Source organism: Hirundo rustica, chromosome 11 (genome assembly GCF_015227805.2).
Source record: "Hirundo rustica isolate bHirRus1 chromosome 11, bHirRus1.pri.v3, whole genome shotgun sequence".
Taxonomy (NCBI): Eukaryota; Metazoa; Chordata; class Aves; order Passeriformes; family Hirundinidae; genus Hirundo; species Hirundo rustica.
Window position 1 is genome coordinate 20,915,557 of NC_053460.1, and position 22,557 is coordinate 20,938,113.

The window sequence follows — 22,557 nt, forward strand, 5'->3', positions numbered from 1 at the left end:
TTGTTTGTTGCGGGGCGGGCTGGGCTCGGGCCGTTCCCTGCGGCGGCGCCGCCCGCGCGGGCCCGCTGCCCCCAGTGCGCCTGCGCGCGGCCCAGGGGCGGGAGCGCCGCGCCCCTCAGCGCGGAGCCGCCATGTCCGTGGCGTTCGTGCCCGAGCGGCTGCGCGGCAAGGCGGAGGTGAACCAGGACACGCTGCAGCGGGTGAGCGACGCGGGGCCGGGGCTGAGCCGGGACGGGGCCGGGGCTGAGCCGGAGGGTGACGCGGGCCCTTCCGGCCCGCTTGGGGCAGAGCCGGCCGGGGCGGGGCGGAGGCCGGGGCGGGCGGTGACGGCGCTCTGTGCCGCAGCTGCTGGAGGAGAACGACCAGCTGATCCGGTGCATCGTGGAGTACCAGAGCAAGGGCCGCGCCACCGACTGCGTGGAGTAAGTGATCGACGTGGGCGGGCAGGGCGGAGCGCTGGGGGCCCGGGTGTCGGTATGGGAGTGTAGCGCGGCTTTCCTGCCGTTTAGAAGGAAGTGCGTCTGGGCTTATAAAGGAGTTTCCCCAAAATCATTTTCAGAGACGTATAAAGCACGGAGTGACCCTGCCGCCTCGGTCAGGGTGTTTGCTCAGTGTTCCTGTGACGCCCGCGCTGCTTTCCCTGCCTGTGCGTGGCACAGCGAGCGGTGTCACAGCAGGGCAGCCAGTCTGCCGCTCCACAGCCTGCCGGGGAGCCGCTGCAGCTGCTCAGACCAGCCCCACAGGCACCTCTGGCCTCTCCCGCTCCGCTGCCCTTCTGCGGCTTTCAGGGGTGCCAGCTGAATGTCCTACTTCCCATCGAAGCTGGGCAGTAGAATGTGCTCGGCTGCTGAGTGCAGTTCAGTGAGTTGTACTGGGATTCAGAATAAGAAGAACACGTTAAGTTTCCCTTGATTTATTATTCTAGTTTGCTACTTTTTTTTCCCTAACTGTAAATCTTTATCAGAGTACACAATGGCAAGTATGGGTAATTGTCTAGGAAAGAACGTCTGCCAGATCCTGTGTTTCCTCCTCTCACAGGTACCAGCATATCCTGCACAGAAACCTCATTTATTTAGCTACAATTGCTGATGCCACTCCACCCAGCACGCAGAAGCCTGTAGACTGACTGCAACACCTGGACGGGAGCAGTGCCGCTTTCAGAGGCGGTAGAAATAGTTTAGAGTCCCACTTTGAGAGCCAAGGGTGGGTTTGAAAAAAGCAGGTAAAAAGTGATCTGTACTTCTGTGTTTAAAATGTGAATGTAGTTTTTAGTGCAGTTTTAGGCCAGCTTTTCCTGTTACTAACACAGCTTAAGAATGGTAATTATCACATTCCCTTTTGCCTCTGAAAAAATTATTGAGTGTACTTCTGGGAACAGCACAGTTGTCAGGACAGCGCTGTGGGAAGCAGAGCCCCTTTCATGAGTAAGGTTCTGTGGTAACATGGTAAATGCTATGCTAGGTGACTCCTACCTCTAGCCTGACAAAGTCAGGCCTGTGTTCCATATATAAAAGCAGTAAACTCTTTTGTATCCTGTAGCAGAACAATTGTGCTAAATAAACTAAAGATGTTCTTTGTAAATTGTAGTATATTCTGAATTAGTATAATCCATTAACAAAGGAGCTGTTACGTGATTTAGACAAACAGAAATGTTAACTTTCCTAGGAGTGGTGGAATTGCCGCACCACTCAGCAGTTATGTGCAAGGGAGAAACCAAGCCATTATTTTAGCAAGCTTTTGCCCAAGTGTATTAAGGCTTTTTCTCCATGCTTGAAATGCTCTGTAAACAAGTCAATGCTTGCAGAATCAGAATGGGTTCATGTCAGCACTGCTGGCTGTGTGCGCCTGTTCCGGAAGGAGGAAAGAAGCATTCCAGTGCCACAGTTAACACACACTAACCTAATAGCCTTGATCACAGCAGGGACGGGGACACAGTTTACATTTTGCTTACTACCATCAAAGGTATTTACTCTGTGATTCCTAAAAATTCAAGTAACGTGATTATGGCAGTGTTCACCTGCACTGATTCAAAGACCCTGCTGAGGCATTGTCTGTACCATATTCTGTGCCATTGCTCGAGGAAGCTGCTTTAAAGACTGGACTGTGCATAAAGTTCATTTTTATATGATAAGAGTCAGTAAGTAGGCAGTTGACAATTTTCAAACTGTTAAATAATCCCATGTTAATGAAATAAGATCTTTGTTTACAAACCAAAGTTACAGTTTAAGGTGCTGCTCATTTTCAGCAAGGTGCATATTTTAAACAGGTATGACCTATTAAATGTATATCTTTAATAAAGCAAATAGTTTACTTTTACAGAAGCTTTAAAATACAAACTGTACAGTTCCAGTTCAGAAGCGTTAGCTATTCACAAGAAGCACTGCAATAAGGGTAAGTTAACTAAGCACCAAACCCTTGCACTTGGCAGTGTAAGTGAAGTTTAAGGGCAAGACTCATTTGCCAAGTGCAACAATTCTTAAAATTACCAGTGTTCAGAACAATCGGAAGCAAAGGACAGAGTAGCACCCACATGGTCAAAATGCAGACAAACTTTCTTTGTTTTCACAATTCACTTATGTAGGTCCAGAAACTTGCCAGCATTTGTAATTATGAATAAACTGCAAAAACTATAGCAATCATTTTGGCACTTGTTAGAAAAAAAGTTCAAAATTAAGTTGTTTCCATTAACTTCCATTTTGGTCTTAGTATGAATAACCAAGTAAGTACAACCAAATTTAGGATTTAATATTAGATCTAAACAACAAGATTTAGGAAACTTGAAACCAGTCTTGAAGCTAAATAACCACTAACATTTTCAGTGGAGGGTTTTCAAAATTATAGTAGTACAGACCATTAACAATTTACAGACAGAAGCCACACTGATTGTGCAAAGCACATTACTGTAAAAACTCTATGTACAGCAAACAAATCTTTGTAAACATGGTAAGTATGAAGTTTCAGAAAACATGGTGACAATATCATAAATACAGGCAACATTGGCATCCTCGAACAGCACAAAAGGTAACAATCTGGGCCTGCAAATAGAGCCCGTCACCATACAAACAGAAGAGGTGGATGGGTTTTAAATACCCAAATGTTTAATAGTTTTAGTGTTGTGTATACTTTTTACTTTTTTATATATATATATATATATATATATATAATGTATTTATTTTTTGGTATCTTTAGATATAGATGTACTTAGTTTGTAAAACCAAAACCAAAAAATGTGCTTTATCTTCATTGAAAAATTATGTAGTTAGAACTAATAACCCATTTTACTAGTAGTTAACATATTAGAATGATATGACTTAAGAAAAATACAAAAATAAGATTAATACTGTCAAAACTCTTATACCAGAAAATATTGTGGTTTTTAGACTCTTTCAAAGATGAAATATGAAAATTTAAATAAGCTCTAACTATATAAAGAATCTTCTGTAATCTCAATTCATATACAGTGGGATAGGTATACATATATTTACCATTGTTCTTCAATTTGTAAGCACCAGTCACTCGCCCCGATCCACTTTGGTTGGAAGATTATTCCTAATTCCACAGGTTCACTTAATGGCACATATTGACTGCAAATAATTACTTTATCCTTTTAAAAAAAATAATGTTCTTTTAACTAACTGCTCCCCCCCACATTTCAGTTTTTGTATCTTCTGAGCCAGCTCACAATTTTTACTCAACTGTAGCATCTGAAATAAGACTTTAAATAAATGCAAGTAGTCTCTTAGGCTTTGCTTTCACACACTGCGGGAGCACTGTGTGGATAATGCTTTTGGCCAAACACAGCCATAGGACACAGTTTGTGTGAGAACCAGGGTCCCACTGCCCACACAGGTGTGTGAGAACCAGGGTGCCACTGCCCACAAAGGTGTGAGAACCAGGGTCACACTGCCCACACAGGTGTGTGAGAACCAGGGTGCCACTGCCCACACAGGTGTGTGAGAACCAGGGTGCCACTGCCCACACAGGTGTGTGAGAACCAGGGGCACACTGCCCACACAGGTGTGAGAGAACCAGGGTCACACTGCCCACACAGGTGTGAGAACCAGGGTGCCACTGCCCACAAAGGTGTGAGAACCAGGGTCCTACTGCCCACACAGGTGTGAGAACCAGGGTGCCACTGCCCACAAAGGTGTGAGAACCAGGGTCCCACTGCCCACACAGGTGTGAGAACCAGGGTGCCACTGCCCACACAGGTGTGTGAGAACCAGGGTCACACTGCCCACACAGGTGTGTGAGAACCAGGGTCCCACTGCCCACACCGGTGTGTGAGAACCAGGGGCACACTGCCCACACAGGTGTGTGAGAACCAGGGGCACACTGCCCACACAGGTGTGAGAGAACCAGGGGCACACTGCCCACACAGGTGTGTGAGAACCAGGGGCACACTGCCCACACAGGTGCCATCTATTCCAGGGTCACACTGCCCACACAGGTGCCATCTATTTCAAGCAGCTCAGGTAACATTGGTGACTCAAGGCTCAGTGGATCCTCACCTAGAGTAAGGAAACTGCCACAAAACTCAGTTTTTGCAACTGTTTCTGCAGCAATTCCGAAATGAATACGCTTGTGTGGCACAGGAAAAGCTGCTGTTGCACTTCATTTTAAAAAAGCTGCCCACAGGCTGTAATGGAGAATACAAAGGCTCTACAGCTTGTTCTTTATAAATTTAAACACAAACAGTGTTGAGCAAAGGGACCACTATGTATTTGCTTCAACATATTCAATGTGTTTCAGTAAGATGTTTTAACTATAAATCTATATGAAAAATAGCTATAAAATACAGTGTTTCTTGTATGGTAGTCCTTCAGCAGTTCTTTTTAGAAAAAAAAAAAAGTCTCGAAAGTAAAGGCAATTATGCATTTTTAAAAGCATTTCTACATCACAGTTTCGGGCTGTTTCATGTACACCGAACATATTGGCCATATTTGCTCAGCACTGTAACTCAGAATCCGAGAGTTCGTCTATCTCACCCAAACCCCCTCAGTCCCACATCCAGAGAGAAACAGGAGATAGCCAACGCAGCACTGTGAATCAAAATAAGGTAATTTTCATTTGGCCCTGTGCCGCATTTCCCAGTATGAAAAGCAGTTAGTACTGGTGCAGGTAAGACGGTCTGCGTTCGTGCTTTACTGGAAAAGATTTAAAGCCCTTGTTGATCTGTTTGTGCTGGGAAGCCTGTTGGGATTGCTGCTGCGCGTAGGCGAAGCTGGAGGAGATGCCCGCTGCCGGGCTGCAGTCGCTGGCCCACATGGGCGCCTGCAGCATCTGCATGGTGTCGCTCCACTGGCTCACGGGGCTGCTCATGGGGTACAGGGACGCGCTCTGGCTGGGCAGCGTGCTCGGCACGGAGGACGTGTGCTGCCACGGGGCCTTGGGAGGCCACGTTTTGGTCTTGTTATCCTGAGAAAACAAAATCGGTTGGCGGGGGGGCCTGGTTTAACAAAAGAACGCTGCTTTGTTGAGAGAATACTTAACGTGTCACCTCGTTAAGATATCTTCACAAGATTAGTCTATATTTGAAAGCCAAACTGATGCATACATATAGCGCTCTCAATTCTTAAAATATCTGCCTGTTAAAGACCATTGACTTCAGCTTAACACGGTGGCGCCGCTAAAAGGGAAAAAGTAAGCGACTTCCAATTTTAATACATTAAGCTCGGTGACTTTGGCAAAAGCAACTCATGATACTTAGGTGCAGATGGTTTAGGTTTTCACTGAAGTGAGCAGTCTCCAGCTGACTGCCTCACGTAGACCCACCCCCAAATGGCAGCAGCAGCAAGGACTAAGCAAAGCCATGCTGAGCTCACCTGACTGCGGTCATCTGCTGCAGAGAGAAGGGGAGGCGATGGCAGCGTGCTGGGTTCCTGTTCACCACTGCTGTGTTTTCTGCCCAGAAACAGAGACACATTTACCTTTTGGTTTTAAATGTTACCCTCGTTAATCTGCCACTGGCACAGACCAGGCAGCCTACAGTACTGTTTTCAGAAACATCTGATTTCATGTACTTTTGGTTCATTACAGGTAAAAACAATGATACAGAAACTGTCAGGGACTTGACAATGCCGTAGTTCTTGGAGCTACAGCTTCAAAAATTTGCAAAGGTTAAAGGAAGCTGGGATAGACTTTTGCCCACTTTCAAGAATTCTGCCAGAAATTGTGGTTTTTCTTCTGGTACCTGCTCTTGTGGCTGGGTTTCTTTCGGTTTTTTTAAAGTATATTTTGTGAAATAACCTTACAGATAGCACAAAAAGAACAGCTGAGCAAGTGAAACATCTGCTGAAGCACAGTAATTTTACTGAAGAAAAATGTTCTACCTTCAGTTTAAATTTGTGACCTAACACCTAGTTATCAAATAGAAGTCCTTGACCACATGTGCATTCTGGAAGATTTTTTCCTTGGGTTTTTTGGTCTTGTTTTGGGTTTTGTTTTGGTTTTTTATTTGGTTGGGGTGTTTGGGTTTTTTGTTGTTGTTTGTTTATGTGAGGGTTTTTTTAGGAGGAGCAATTAAGGACATGGGTTTAGATTAAAGCAGAATCTTTTATTTCATCCTTTTTGTAAAAACCTCAATCAGCATGCTCCAATCAGGCTCCCATGGGTAAGCAGCTCTTTGCAGGTCAGCTTTAGCACACTCAACCCTTCTGCCTCCTCTTACTGCCCAGCTTTAGCTCTGGTGTGGTCAGGCCCTCTAGAACCTATAGAACACTGTTCTTCCTACAAATAACAGGAGACAGTAGTACTGTTACTTCAGCTGAGGTTTTTGGTCAATGAAGCACTCCCTTTGGAAACTTTCTTCTGCTCTTTAGAGCACTGCATAAACCACAGGCTCTTCTTCTTGCCCCATGATCAGTCTCCAGCTATCTACTGGCTTGGGCATGTTAAGTCACCCATATGTGTTTGTTTTCCTTCCCTGCTGTTTTTTTTTTTTAAACACAGGTAACTACTACTTTTTCTGTGACTGTTTATGGGATGGTTCTTTCCCATTAATTTCAATTTAACATTCATTGAAGCTCAATTTTTCTTCCGTCCCTATAAAGTTTTGGCTAAGTGTGAAGATTCAGAAAATAGCTACTCTTGATCCCTTTCTGATAATGCATTCAAATATAGCTATCCAGGTAGGATCTGTGAGAAACTGGCACTGACTTTTTTTTTCATTCAGCAAAAAGCAGACAGAAAATTCTGCACCTATGCATTGACTCCCAATTACTCAGTGACTGTAAACAAAGCCAGAATATTTGGCGACTTACTTCATTTTTAGAAAAACCTGAAAAGTAGTTTGAGAGAACAGTCCCAGATTGGAATGGGGTTGTGCCTTTTGTTACTGTTCAACTACCCTCTTCTGTGGAATCAGAGGCTTCAAAGACACCAAGTCTCCAGCCCTTTAGAAAAGCAGAATTGCTGTCATTCACACTACTCACAGAAGTGGACTGTTCGTAGCTGAAAATCCTGGCTTAGTTTTTCCATACTGAAATTATTTACAAAGGTAATTTGGCCTCCTCTTCCTACTGTGAGAAACAGAGGACTAAGCAGGTCCCTGTATTTCCCACTCCCAGAAGGGCAGCAGCAGCCGAGGTGAGACAAGTCCAGCCCAAGTCAGTGGCAGCTTCTCACCAGTGCCAAGGGGCTGCAGCTGAGGCCAGGAAGGGCACACGCTGGCACCCAGACACACCACAGCAGGGACAGCCCAGCTGCAGCCAGCGCTCGGCAAAACCTGGGAGCATCTCCTAAAGCCCCTGGAAGTGGCATCCAAAGGAGACTCTCGTGGAAGGGGGAAAGCATCAGATCTTTTCTAGCCACACTGACCCACAGCGAATGGCTGGCTGTTTGCACAGGTGCCGGTTTGTACAAGGAGAAAGCTGCTAATACAACTCATTTCGGGAATCCCCTGGTCCACATCACCAGTAGAGTACACACACTCCTGTTTGTGGAGACTTGTCTCATTGGCTGGAACCTACTTCCTCTGGCTACTCAAATGAAATTATACATAAACAAAAGGAATTTTACAAAGTGGTCTATTTCTGTTCATTTTGCTCACCTTCTCTGCTTTACAGCAGCAACAAGGTCTGGCCCTGAGAACATGGAGAACAAACTGTCTCCGTTAGCTGAGGAGGTCTCATCACTTGAGCTGGCAGAGTCTCCCTGTGTACCAGACCAGCTGTTTGTCACATCACTGCAAGACAGAAAGTTGTATTAGCGCTTGTATTTCCAGTGCCTGGTTCAGACTGTGTGCCACAGTTGTGCTGAATCTTTGTTACAGGTGGTAACTCAGAGCACAAAATTTCAGTACTTAGTAAAATGTACCAGTAATACAAATACTTTCACTATTTCTAAGCGGTCACATTAACTGCTCTGGTCAGTCACAGCCTCTTTACATATATTTTAATAAAATAATTATATCAATTAGAAGCACCTCTCCTCTTCAGAAAGGAGAAACAAGTGATGCTTGGGTTTGGTACTCGATTTTTTCACTGCAAAACTGAGCTAGAACACATATTCATCTTACTGGTTTTACCCTAGAGATTCAGAGCTCTTACATTATGGACAAAGGGACAGAGAGTCTTGGAACACTTCCTTTGTAGTAAATAGTTATGATTTGCAAGGGATTAAAAACTATGAATGTACCTGCCTTTTAGCAGCAAGATTAAGTGGCTAAAATCTGGAAAACTGAATTCAGTCAGGCACCACAACTTTGACAGCATCACTTTTCATGAAAACTAGGTCTAAAAGCTGTTTTCAAAATACTCAGAGAAAACTGTCCTGAATATATCCGTGCTATGGATTCCTTATTTCCTCTGTTGAAATCACAGTCAGTACCCATGCCACTCTAAAGACGACATCTAGCATGTCAGTGCCTTGGGGATCAGCAAAGCAGGCAGAGCTCACATTGCTCACTCTTAACAGTGAAGTGCAGCTTTCACAGGTGCAGCAGCAACTGAGAAAACACCCAGTATTCCCACATTCTGCAAACTGGGTCTGGGTGCAAAATAAACTTACACAATAAAAAACTTAGAGCCTGTCCAGTCTCTTACCCCTCTGTGAAATACTCGGGAAAGGGCCAGGTTTTATGAGGATCATCAGGAAGAGGCCAGTTGCCACGCGTGGTGCTCGGACGACGGACGTGCTGTGCTTGCCTCTTCTGTTGCATAGCCTGGTTCACCCCAGCAACATAGCGGGCAAACTCTGGATCAGAGCCAACTGAATGAGAGAAACCAACAAGTCCATTGCTGACACTCAGCTACTTCTGCTGCACCTTCAACCCTTTCCATTTGACCATACCCCACAACAAAGTCATTCCCTCCCTGATGATAAATGTCAGCCAGCGGTGAATAACACCGAACGGGAAGTGTTTTACAAAGATGAGATACGCAGCATCCATGGTGGATAATAATTATTACATGGAAGTACACCTGCCCCTTGCATTCCTTCAGGGAAATCATGTTTGTACTATGATCATGTCTAGGCTGAAAGGTCCAGTATCCATCAGCAGACGCTGATTAAAGGGACACCATCTGGACATTGATCCACACATGTGAAAAAGAGCAGAACGGTTACTGTGGTTGATACCAGAGTGCAACATGATTTCCAGCTATGTTGTGATCCTGCTTACTTGGGAAATCAGAATCTCATATGGGTCAGAACACAGAGCATCAAAACTGCCTCCTTCCTACAAGGATGAGACAATTTGAAAACGTTCTGATCCTGACCTACAAAATATTTCAGAATAAGAATTATATTTACAGAAAAAAAAGCAGTAATTTAAAAATTCTTCCATTCTCAGCATGCTTTTTGCATCCCAAGCATCCAATAAAGAATAAGCACAGTCTTGAGCAGACACAGCAAAAGCCTTAATCCAAAAGTGTTTCAAATGCTCCACTGATCAGAGGCAAGCAGTTGCTGTATTCAAAAGACTGATAGTGAGTCACTGTAACTGAGTTTCCACAGCTTCTCTTTCTTCTACCTCTTTTTCTTCCCTGAGAAAAAACTTGGCGATCTGGCTGGATTTATGGAAAATGTCTAGACTACATGCACAGTAATTGCAGTGGGAGGTACTGAGCTGCTGGCTTGCCAGTCTCAGGTTGAGATTGAGTGAAGACTGAAGAACATCCAACAATCATGCACAGCTTGGCAAAGCAGAACTCTCTTTCATCTGATGGCTCCCTACATTCAATACTGTACTTAGAAGTTATGTTTCCTTGTTCTCATCTGACAAATGCAAAAAAGACCTCCACAATGTTTTGTTGGATGCAAATTAAAAAGACAGTGAAGAAAACTTTATTTCTCTGCCTCCTTTATTAAGCAAGGGGTATCTGAGAGCCATCTAGGAACAAAACATCCCCAGTAGTGCTTGTTCTCCCTCTGAAATATCTTTATGTCTATTTAAGATGAGGCTGGAAGCCAGACAGTTCCTCAGATCTAAGAATAGAGTGTAGATGGATTCTGAAGGACATCCAGGCTTTTTTAACCTGTGGACAGCATTAAGTTCTAAAGTGCTGGTATATTCAAAATAGAAGCTTGTGTTAATTTCTACCTAACTGAAAACATCAGATGAACAGGTTTTTATCAGTTTTTTACTCCAAAAGATTGGAGTTGCCAACATTCCTTCTGCTAGTTCTTATTGCAACATTCCTTCATCAAATTCTTAGTGATGATTAAAGTACTACAAGATACATTGTTGGGACTAGTTAGGCCTTCAACATGAAAAGCCATCAATTTCAATTTTATAAATTCTTAATCAGCAGCTTTGCATCTGAGGAGAGACATTATTTTCAGACTCTAAAAGTATTTATCAAAAAAGTAATGTGTTTTCTTTCAAATGACAAATGTACAGTCCTAGGAAAGCCTGGAAATGAAGAACAGTTTTCTGTTTTACAGCTTTTTGTACTACACTAAAGCTTAAAATGAAAATTCCTACACCACAGCCCAACCAAGCAAGTTCTATGAAGAAAAGTCCTTTCTAGTGGAAAAGTATTCAGTTGGAAGGATTTTTGTTTGGTTTTGGTTTTTTAAATGCCAGATCTGTGAAAAATACTGTTTACTTATTACTACAACTGCAGAAGTGTGTATCTTAATCAACTGAGCACCATTTATGGAACTTGAGTAAGTCACCTTTTCCAAGTACCACTTTCTACATCCTTGACATTCATCAAATGGAACAAAACAAATAGTTTTATGTAGAGCAAAACGAAAATAGTACAGGAATATAATGGATTCAAAATCCTGAGAATGTCAGTCCTTTGCATACCTGCTTTCTTTTCCCTACACACACATGGATTTAGCGCTTGCTGAAAATAATTTTGTCCTTCCTTAGAGGCTGTGATAATCCTTAAGTCTATATCCTAAGTATGTTTAAGTAAGACAATGCTAATTCAGACTTAGAGTTATTAAGCACAACATAACTATGGTGGCTATTTTTGCCATAGAAACTCCACGAATTTATCAACTAAGTTGACAAAATAACTATCATAATTATGAGTCAGAGGAGGTGGTTTGAGACGCCTACACATTCCAGACACAGACAAGTGCAAATGAGCACGGGAAACTGAGCTCGACTTTGATAAAAGGCTTCGCTGTTCTCGTGCTCCTCCCTCCTGGCAGTTGCCATAAATGCACACTACAACATTCCTGCAGCTGTGTTCCATGCCAACAGAAGTTACATTTACAAGGTAGCAGCTGTGTAAATTGTTCTTAATACTACCATCAGAATCACACAATCATGGAATACTCTGAGTTAGACGAGACCCACAAGGATCACCATGTCCAGCTCTCAAGCCAGTGGCCCACATCGGGCTCAAACATTCATCTCCTCTTAGATTCCACGGTCAATCTCTTGGTCTGTAGCTATTTGTTTATGACTCAAATTTTATCTTACTTCATCTTTGAGAATGAATAATTCAGCTATATTTACAATTTATTGGTGGTCCAAACACATGTGGCAAACCTCATGGCACTTGCTCTTTAGTCCCTAATCCTTTGACATCCAAACTTTTCATTGCGGAACCAGCTGTGGAACAGGAACCAGTATGATTCCCAGGGAACTGGGGAGCAATGGAGGGAAAATATGGGGATATGAGAAAGATGCAACCTGGCTGTATCTCCAGGTTACAAGATTAGTAAAGAGCAGGAGGAAAAATTTTGAGGAGAGGGAACATACCTGAGCTCAAGAGTTTGATTTTAAACAATTTTACAAACAAAGAACAGGAGGAGCATCATCTGTTAGTATCTTTTCAGTACTCTGCTGTGCTCCATATAGGAAAGGTCAGACTACTACAACCGGGACAAGAAACAAGGAATTAGTTCCCATGCTTGCTTATTAATGAGAGTTTTAAGATCATCTTCTGTTAAAAAAGCAAAAAAGCACACACACAAATCCCTGCTTGCATTGGCCAACACCCCTACATCCAGTGAGCATGGGGAAATATTGCCAGCAATATTTCACAGTATTCTTTTACAAAGGATGCTTACACAAACCATAATAAAGGAAAAGACACACACCTGCAGGGTCAAAAGGCAGGATTTCTCCCAACATCCCAAACACTCCATCAGTTTGGTCACGATTTGGCCATGTGTTGTTTCTAGGTCCTTGTGGTTTCTGTCCTAACATCTCTGCCATCATATTGTCCATATAGCTGCTCACAAGACCTAAGCTGTACAAATCAGAGCTTAAATCTGAAAACCCAGGATTGTTCCACTGATTTATATGAGACAATCCAGCTCCAACAGCCGGGGCTTGCTGCTGTGAAGAGTTACTGAGCCATTTGGCAGGTGCACGTTGCTGTGGTCCGATAGGTTGAAGCAAGTGTTGGTAATACTGCATCTGCTGCTGCTGCTTTTGGGACTGCTGCTGGGACAAGCCTTGCTGAGGAGGATGCAGTGGGGTGTGAGACACAGACTGCGGCTGCTGTTGAACTGCTCCTGACTTTTGTTCTGTTGCTGTAGAGGATGCAACAGAGTTCCTTCTTTTCACCATCGGAGAAGTCTGCTGGGATTTGCCCATGTTAAAACCAGACAAGAAATCTATAACATCCTGCATTTCTTGGTCAGTTGGTAAATTCATACCTTTGTCATCCTTGCCATCATCTGGTTTGAAGAAGCTGTCCCGTCTTTCCACTAGAAACCCATTGACGAGCTGGTTATTTGTGCTCTGAACTGGCTGCAGAGCATCTGTGGTCCGAGGGAAGTTACCAATGTTCAGGATGTTCTGCAACCGTGCGTCCACGTTGGCGGGCATTTTAGCTTTCTCCTCTGAGCTGGAACTTATGAACACATTTTTGGAAGGTGTATTGGGGATTGAGTAACTTCCTGTGTTACTTGCACTGGTGCAGGAAGTTTTTTTTGTAAACCGTGAAGTCAGTTTTGAGAATGTCTTTTGCAGACCCCCTGAAGATTTGCTTCCATTCCCCGACGGCATGTCAACTTGGCTCCCAAAGTCGGAGATTTCACGCTGTAACTGGATCTGAATACAAGGCAAAGCTTGCTCCCTGCATCAACAAAAAATATGTATATCAGACCACCTAATACATAACCGAGTTTGGGGGGAAATGTGTATTTCGATAACAGCTCAAGAAAGAAACAACACCAAAGACTGCCAAGTCCACCAGCGACTTCTTAGGGTAACAAAGCAAATTATTCCTCATATTTGCAATACTTTCCATTCCTTAAATTTTAGTTGTGCTTCAAGACTTAAATATAGACCAGTTTAATATAAATCAAGTATTTTTGTAAGAGAGAAGCAAATAGTTTTTAACCCTTGGATGCTGCTGGTTTGGTTTTAAGCAGTCTCCTATATCTTGGGATGTACCCAGAAGGTATCTGTAGGGATTAACAATGTCTCACTCTCAGTTTGACTCCCGTTTTCCCTTTCTAATGAGCTGGTGCTATCAAATCCCTCAGCACAGATTATTCAACAACAACAGCTTAATTTGAACTAGAAAAGAGATGTACCTTCCTTCCTTCCACCTGTGTATATCGAACACAGCAGTATAGAGCACATCTACCAGCCCCAAAGTCTTCTCTGGATCCAGACTCCTCTGTAGCAAAGACATCGTTGCTGGATCTTCTTTCAGACACCTGTCATCATTAAGTTTAAATCAGAAATCAAAATGCTGATTTTTTACATTAAACAACTCTCAGTCAGAATACGGAAGGCCAATTGCTGCATTCCTGTAGAACAACATGGGAATGCCGAGGGGTTGTGGGGCTGCAGCCTGAGCAGGCTCTGCGTGCTGTGGAACACGGAGCTAATGTAACTGTGAGGTTCAGGTCTACTGAAACCATCACCCACAGGAGCTCTTTAACAGGCACAGTTCAGGCACGGCAGCAACCAGCAGCAAACACACAACACCCACTTCTGGAATACGGCGAGAGCCTGACACAGCCCAGCACATGCCGAGAGCCTGAGCCCGGCAGGGTCCGTGCGGAGATGATTCCGCACACGCACCAGCGTGGGGCAGCTGTCCCCGAGCCGGGACCCTGCGGGCTCGGCACGTTTGGAACCGGGAGCTCGCGGTACCGCCCGGCGCCAGCAGGCGGCGCTGCCCCCGGCAGCGATCCACGGGCAGCGGGGACGATCCCGCAGCACCGCGACACCGCATCCTTCCTTCCCTCTGAAACAGCACCGCGACACCGCATCCTTCCCTATCTCCTGAAACAGCACCGCGACACTGCATCCTTCCTTCCCTCTGAAACAGCACCGCGACACCGCATCCTTCCTTCCCTCCTGAAACAGCACCGGGACACCGCATCCTTCCTTCCTGAAACAGCACCAGGACACTGCATCCTTCCTTCCCTCTGAAACAGCACCGGGACACTGCATCCTTCCTTCCTGAAACAGCACCGGGACACCGCATCCTTCCCTATCTCCTGAAACAGCACCGCGACACTGCATCCTTCCTTCCCTCTGAAACAGCACCGGGACACCGCATCCTTCCTTCCCTCTGAAACAGCACCGCGACACTGCATCCTTCCTTCCCTCTGAAACAGCACCGGGACACCGCATCCTTCCTTCCTGAAACAGCACCGGGACACCGCATCCTTCCTTCCCTCTGAAACAGCACCGGGACACCGCATCCTTCCTTCCCTCTGAAACAGCACCGGGACACCGCATCCTTCCTTCCCTCTGAAACAGCACCGCGACACCGCATCCTTCCCTCCAGAAACAGCACCGGGACACCGCATCCTTCCTTCCCTCTGAAACAGCACCGGGACACCGCATCCTTCCTTCCCTCTGAAACAGCACCGGGACACCGCATCCTTCCTTCCCTCTGAAACAGCACCGGGACACCGCATCCTTCCTTCCCTCTGAAACAGCACCGGGACACCGCATCCTTCCTTCCCTCTGAAACAGCACCGGGACACCGCATCCTTCCTTCCCTCCGAAACAGCACCGGGACACCGCATCCTTCCCTCCCTCCTGAAACAGCACCGCGACACCGCATCCTTCCTTCCCTCCGAAACAGCACCGGGACACCGCATCCTTCCTTCCCGAAACAGCACCGGGACACCGCATCCTTCCCTCTCTCCTGAAACAGCACCTTACATACACAATATGTATGTAATATGACATACACGATAGCACCTTCCTGCCTTCCCCCAGCAAACAGCACCAGGATACACACACACACACACAGACACACACACCCCCCCCTCCTTCCCCCCTCCCGGGAAAAAGCACTGGCTCACTCCTGGGTGTGCCAGCGGCACCGCTAGGAACATGCTGCCTCCGTAAGGAGTCAAGTGAATTAAATGGACTGTACCAAAATGCCCAACACTGACTCCTTCTGAGTTAAGAGACAAGTGCTGCCATTGCTTCCTGTTCTCACTGCTTTGAACGGGAAGGGATCCTCCCAAACTGCAGATCCACCATTCTTTACTAAGCAGTCACTGGTAGGAACAGCATCTCTTGGAGCCCAGTGTCCATGGCTCACGACAGCACTTAAAGAACAGCCCAGTGAAGGAAGAGTAAAGCTCTCGCATTAACTCAGCCCTTTCCTGGCCTTCCTGAGCTACAGCTGGGACCTGCCCAGGTGGAGCATAACAGGAGTACTGGCAAATTATTATTTTTGAAACTTTCTCTTTTATCATGGAGCTTTTACATTTTCTTCAAGTCTCAGTGCCCCAGCACTGCCTCTCTTGCCTTTCCTCCTACAGAGGCAGCTGAAGTACAGCCTGTCAGGAATGGAGGTGTTCAACCAGACAGGAACTTAAAGAAACTGTGCTGTAACTGTGCACGTTCTCTCTTTCCTTTGTACTACAACAATTTTCCCCCTATATTTCAGTCACAATCTGCAATACAGTATTTTTATTTACCAGGTTGATGGAACTTGCACCACAATTCTTGATCCTTCTAAACTTATCTGAGGAGCATAGGCTTCTTTATTTTCAATCTGTGCCGTGTCCACAACCACCTAACAAATAAAAGGGAAAATATTTTAAGCATTAGTTATTTTATCACCCCTATAGTTAAATTAATAATCTCACCTCCCAATCACGCTAGAGGTACAAAAAAAAAACCCAAATAAAACCAAACCAACTCACTAAATCATTGTAAATTTACTTTTATTTTAATATAAAATTAGTTTAGTACAGAAACCTGTATTTTAATTCTTCTCACTTATGTCCTGTATTAAGGCATCACTATGTCATTACCAGCTGCTCTAGCTCCCTGATGGTAGTTCTCAGTGGCTCCACACAACAGCCCTCATTTTTGAACAAGTTTAGCACAGTTACTACTTTTAGAGCTCCCAAATACCTACTCAGCAAAAAGTTTTAAGTAATTTAACTGTAGTGCATGGTATGATATAGATAAGCAATATTCAGCCAGAAACCCTTCACAATTCCTGACATACACCCCCCACTTTTAAGGTTATAAAATTCCACACCAACATTTTGCTATTCTACCTAATGAAACTGTACTATCATTAATTCCTGATCAAATGAAGAGAAGAGAAGTGACTGCTCAGTTTGTTAGATTTTGAGATGTCATAAAGACATACGGAAGAGGAAAGTCTTGAAAAATCAACCCTGTGTCATGAACCTTTCTTTTTAGACAATGGAAAAGGAATGGATTCACTTTCAGCTTCATTTAACCTTTAATTTAGTGATAGTAAGTTCCATATTTAGTTTGTGCTTTCTGTTGTTGTCCGGTCTGCGTGGGTTGGCTTTTTGATCATTTCCATAATTTCCTATTTTGGTCATGCTGAAACAGCAGCTTTTTGGCAGCAGTCAGCAGTTCTGGCTTCAGTGACTAGCAGATTAGCTGTATCATTTATCCTTGAAATGGCAAAAGTCCTCTGGTATAAATAAGCCTCAAGGGACATTACTGACTTTGTTGCCATCACCTAACCTACACCGGTCCTGTTTCTAACTGTTGCCTATTACTGGGTATGAAAAAATGTAAAACATTGTTGGGGTTTAAGTCTCCTGGAGAATTTTTTCCCCCTCCCAAGTTGCTAGGAGACTAAGTGCTGAGTGCTTAACGTGGACAAAAGAACTGATAACTTAGTTTTGGGGGAGGGAAAAAAGCTCCCGGAGAGAGCGGAGGGTGGGGGGATCTCGCGGTTTTTTCTTTTTCTTCTTCCGGGGGGGAGCACCGAGCGGGCCACGGTTGTTGGAGTCCACAGTTAACGAAGGAGTCTGGTCCTGGGAATTCTACCATCTGTTGGAGTATCCAGGAATTCGGAGTTTCTTTGCTGTCCTGCTGGATTTTGGGTGAGCCCGGGTCCAGCCGCTGCGGCTTCTCCGGCACTGCCACCTCTGCCTGCCAGGACACCCCCTGCCTGCGGAGGACAGTCCACCGCGCCCGGCTTCCAGCCATCAGCGCCGGAGCTTCCACCGTGTGCCCTCGGGGTTCTTGGTTCTGTTCTACTATTGTTATAATTGCTGTTGGTTTTTGTCTGTCCTGTTGTATTTACTAGTAAAGGACTGTTATTCCTTTTACCCGTAGCTCTGACTGAAAAGTTTTATTTTTGATTTTCCAAATTATAATAACACGGAGGGAAGGATTTGAATTCCTCATTTCCTAGAGAGGCCTGCCTCTCCACAGCAGACACCTGTCTTTTCAAAACCAAGACAGAATTTGGCGCCCAGATCGTGGGGCATTGAGAGAAAAAGGAATAACAGTTCTTAAGTGCCTACATTGCTGTGCACTGGATATCATGTGGTCTGGCTTAACCTGGTTTGGTTGGCATGTGGGTGTGGCCGTATTTCTCCCATTTGCAGGCCCTTTTCTAAACATTGGCCCTGTAACTAAGGTTACTGTGGCTGTCATCCATTTTGCTATATGGGTTAACGAAGTGAGGAAATCGTGGATTTTTAATTTCCTCTGGAAGGCAGGCACATGGATTCAGGGCTATCATACACTAACTGTGTGTTTCTGGAGTTACTTTAACAACGGTACCTACTGTGAAGAAATGACACCAGGGGAAATTTTTTCACAACCCTTCACCCAGCTCTTTGGGCCTACCCCACCAGTCTTTGAAGGGTTCAAATCTCTGAATGTTAATGACATCATACAGTGGCTGGTGTTGCTGGTATGCCTGTTCTGTTTAGCATTTAGAGATAAGGGGAGACTGACCTGGATAACCACCCTGATACCTACCCTAGAGAATAGGGGTACTGCCCCACAGCCTGAGCCCATCCCACAGCCTGACACTGCCCCGCAGCCTGACCCTGCCCCACAGCCTGACCCTGTCCCACAGCCTGAGCCTGTCCCACAGCCTGACCCTGCCCCACAACCTGACACTGTCCCACAGCCTGACCCTGCCCCACAGCCTGAGCCCATCCCACAGCCTGACACTGTCCCACAGCCTGCCTCAGGAATAAACCACCCAGATTGGGTGAAGGAGATCCGTGAGATGGGCCAGATGCTCAGGGAGTACCTTGGGAAACCCTCCCCCTGCCCCGACAAAAGAGAGCCTGATGGTGCAGCAGCAGAACCCACAGACGTTACAACCGTCCAGGTTCCAGCTGAACCACAGGGGCAGCCACAGCCAGCAGCAGTGGCCCCTGTGGAAACAAAGAAGTATAAGGTGAAATCAGAGCACCCAGGCAACAAGGATAAGAAAGGAGGGCCCTCACAACCCGGGGAGGAGTCAGAGGTTGAGATCATCACTGAGTCCCTGACATATGAAAGTCTCCGTAATCTGCAAAAAGATCTTGCACGGCGGGGACGTGAGGCTTACACAGCCTGGTTACTTCGGGTCTGGGACCTTATAGGTACAGGCGTGCAGCTAGATAGTAGTGAGGCAAGGAATTTGGGACCCTTGACCCAGGACTCAGGTGTGAATCAGGTATTCGTAAGGGAGCCAGGGCCCCTTTCCCTTTGGGAGCGGCTTTTAATGAGTGTACGGGAGAGGTTTGTCCACAGAGACAGAATGCAGGAGCACCATCATAGAATGTGCTGGAAGACCCTTGAGGAAGGGATCCAACAGCTGAGAGAAGTGGCAGTATTGGAGATAATTACAAACTGGCCGGAAGGTGAAAACTTTGGTCTCATGGATGAAGAGGAGCAGGAACAAGTGACACGTGCTGAAGAAGCTCCACCATACAACCAACTGCCAGCAGAAGAAACACGCTATGCTCTTTTCACTGACGGTTCCTGCCGTGTCGTAGGGATGAACCGGAAGTGGAAAGCAGCTGTATGGAGCCCCACACGACAGGTTGCACAAGCCACTGAAGGAGAAGGTGGGTCAAGCCAACTTGCTGAACTCAAAGCTGTTCAACTGGCCCTGGACATTGCTGAAAGAGAGAAGTGGCCAAAGCTCTACCTCTACACTGATTCGTGGATGGTGGCCAATGCTCTGTGGGGCTGGCTGGACAGGTGGAAAAAGGCCAACTGGCAGCGTAGGGGAAAGCCAATCTGGGCTGCAGATGAGTGGAAGGACATTGCCACTCGGGTAGAGAAGCTACCTGTGAGAGTCCGCCATGTGGATGCCCACATCCCCAAGAGTCGGGCTAATGAGGAGCACCGAAACAACGAGCAGGTAGATCAGGCTGCAAAGATAGAGGTGTCAAAGATAGACTTAGACTGGCAACACAAGGGAGAGTTGTTTCTAGCTCGATGGGCCCATGATGCCTCAGGTCACCAGGGTAGAGATGCCACCTATAAGTGGGCACAAGACCGAGGGGTGGATCTAACCATGGACAGTATTTCTCAGGTTATCCATGACTGTGAGACGTGTGCTGCCATCAAGCAGGCCAAGCGGGTGAAGCCCCTGTGGTATGGCGGGCGATGGTCCAAGTATAAGTACGGGGAAGCCTGGCAGATTGACTACATCACCCTTCCCCAAACCCGCCAAGGCAAGCGCTACGTGCTGACCATGGTGGAAGCCTCCACTGGATGGCTGGAGACCTACCCTGTGCCCCACGCTACTGCCCGGAACACCATCCTGGGCCTTGAAAAGCAAATCCTGTGGAGACATGGTACCCCTGAGAGGATTGAGTCTGACAACGGGACTCATTTCAAGAACAGCCTTATAAACACCTGGGCTAGAGAACATGGCATTGAGTGGGTGTACCATATTCCTTATCATGCGCCAGCAGCCGGGAAGGTTGAACGATGCAATGGCCTGCTTAAAACCACTTTGAAGGCACTGGGTGGGGGGACTTTTAAGAACTGGGAGAATAACTTAGCAAAGGCCACCTGGTTAGTGAACACTCGAGGTTCCACCAACCGAGCAGGCCCCGCCCAATCTGAGCCCCTGGGAACAAGAGATGGAGATAAAGTTCCTGTAGTACATATGAGAGGAATGCTGGGAAAAACTATTTGGATTAATTCTGCCTCCACCAAAGACAATCCCGCTCCTGGGGTTGTTTTTGCTCAGGGACCTGGCTGCACATGGTGGGTGATGCAAAAGGATGGAGGGACCCGCTGCATACCTCAAGGGGACCTTGTTTTTCGGTGAACACTGTGACTGTGTCTGTATTTATATTCACATGTATATATATGTATATTATTTAAAGATTTAAATTCAATATAATATGTTGGTGTGGGAAAAAAATTCGGGGTGGATAATGTTGGGGTTTAAGTCTCCTGGAGAATTTTTTCCCCCTCCCAAGTTGCTAGGAGACTAAGTGCTGAGTGCTTAACCTGGACAAAAGAACTGATAACTTAGTTTTGGGGGAGGGAAAAAAGCTCCCGGAGAGAGCGGAGGGTGGGGGGATCTCGCGGTTTTTTCTTTTTCTTCTTCCGGGGGGGAGCACGGACCGGGCCACGGCTGGCTGCTGCAGTCCACGGGTAACGAAGGAGTCTGGTCCTGGGAATTCTACCATCTGTTGGAGTATCCAGGAATTCAGAGTTTCTTCGCTATCCTGCTGGATTTTGGGTGAGACCGGGTCCCGCCGCTGCGGCTTCTCCGGCACTGCCACCTCTGCCTGCCAGGACACCCCGTGCCTGCCGAGGACAGTCCACCGCGCCCGGCTTCCAGCCATCAGCGCCAGAGCTTCCACCGTGTGCCCTCGGGGTTCTTGGTTCTGTTCTACTATTGTTATAATTGCTGTTGTTTTTTGTCTGTCCTGTTGTATTTACTAGTAAAGGACTGTTATTCCTTTTACCCATAGCTCTGACTGAAAAGTTTTATTTTTGATTTTCCAAATTATAATAACACGGAGGGAAGGATTTGAATTCCTCATTTCCTAGAGAGGCCTGCCTCTCCTTAGCAGACACCTGTCTTTTCAAAACCAAGACAAACATAATGCTGAGTTTCTCCTCTCTCTCTCCCTTTAACAAAACTATCAAATAATACTTGAACATAATTATTTCCCACCTTTCAAATATTTTAGCGTAAGGCCTTTCTTTTTCCTTCAGTTGACTCCAAGTATTTGCCCAGGTTTATTCAATTTTAAACACGTTTAAGCACAGTGACAAAAGGCCACACTATCATCCACCCATGAAAATACCTCTCATTTTGTAACAGGGCAATTCCAGTACTCTTTTCTTGGTGTTTGTAAATTTTCATTTTATTTAGTTTGGTAACCTGCAATTCAGCCCTCTTGCAGTTTTAACTGTGGTATGGAGAAATGAATTCAGGAGTGATTGTTCTCAACTCCCAAGAAAAATATAGTCTGCACCTCAGACTTGAAGTCAGAAGTAAAACTGACTTGTGCAGACCTGTGTCAGGTTCTGGTTGTGGTGCATGGTTGGTGCCCATGGTCCAGGCTTTATTGGGGTGTTCCTCCCCCAGGACAAACCCTCCCTTCTTCCCTTTGCAAAAAGCTTAACATTTCTCAACATCTGTCAGAGGGAGGATGCCTGGGATTTAAACTTTACTAGGGGATTCAGTGTTCCTGCAATGCATGTTTGTGTTTGCTATGGAAAGATCCACTAGCACAAAAAAAGAAAGAGTTTTATCCGTTAACTGCTTTGCATGAGGCCAATTGGAAGCTTTATTTCCATTCATCCTCTGAATTCAGCTATCTGAATGTACATTATTTTTATTCAAACATGCAGATTTCATCAGCTGACCCAAACCTCAAAAAGCAATTCTCATGCTACGGCAAGAACTGAAAATCTGCACTTCAAACTATTTGTTATGTTAAAAAACTACA

General features: G+C 45.6%; 2 protein-coding genes across 6 annotated transcripts in view; one reads left to right on the forward strand and one right to left on the reverse strand.

Annotated features, from left to right (window-relative positions):
* Positions 1-96: 96 nt before the first annotated feature.
* On the forward strand, positions 97-1,581 carry SS18L2 (SS18 like 2). Its single transcript, XM_040074936.1, has 3 exons — positions 97-200; positions 346-422; positions 1,039-1,581. The coding sequence occupies exons 1-3, from the start codon at positions 132-134 to the stop codon at positions 1,124-1,126; spliced, it is 234 nt and encodes a 77-aa protein (XP_039930870.1). The 5' UTR covers positions 97-131; the 3' UTR covers positions 1,127-1,581.
* Positions 1,582-2,269: 688 nt separating this feature from the next.
* The window catches only part of GARRE1 (granule associated Rac and RHOG effector 1), a 63,878-nt gene continuing 43,590 nt past the window's right edge, over positions 2,270-22,557 (reverse strand). For all 5 annotated transcript variants that reach the window (XM_040074932.1, XM_040074931.2, XM_040074930.2 and 2 more), the window contains 7 exons: positions 16,321-16,418; positions 13,957-14,082; positions 12,508-13,493; positions 9,045-9,210; positions 8,051-8,185; positions 5,826-5,904; positions 2,270-5,418 (listed from right to left, as the gene is read on the reverse strand). In XM_040074932.1, coding sequence (XP_039930866.1) covers positions 5,107-5,418; positions 5,826-5,904; positions 8,051-8,185; positions 9,045-9,210; positions 12,508-13,493; positions 13,957-14,082; positions 16,321-16,418 — 1,902 coding nt within the window. In that variant the 3' untranslated portion in view covers positions 2,270-5,106. The remainder of the gene's footprint in view (positions 5,419-5,825; positions 5,905-8,050; positions 8,186-9,044; positions 9,211-12,507; positions 13,494-13,956; positions 14,083-16,320; positions 16,419-22,557) is intronic.

Bases quoted from the DNA above. Each gene is read 5' to 3' on its own strand.
- SS18L2 (XM_040074936.1), top strand. From the start codon at position 132: ATGTCCGTGGCGTTCGTGCCCGAGCGGCTGCGCGGCAAGGCGGAGGTG. The intron at 201-345 runs GTGAGCGACGCG...TCTGTGCCGCAG, and splicing joins ACCAGGACACGCTGCAGCGG to CTGCTGGAGGAGAACGACCA. The intron at 423-1,038 runs GTAAGTGATCGA...CTCCTCTCACAG, and splicing joins CGCGCCACCGACTGCGTGGA to GTACCAGCATATCCTGCACA.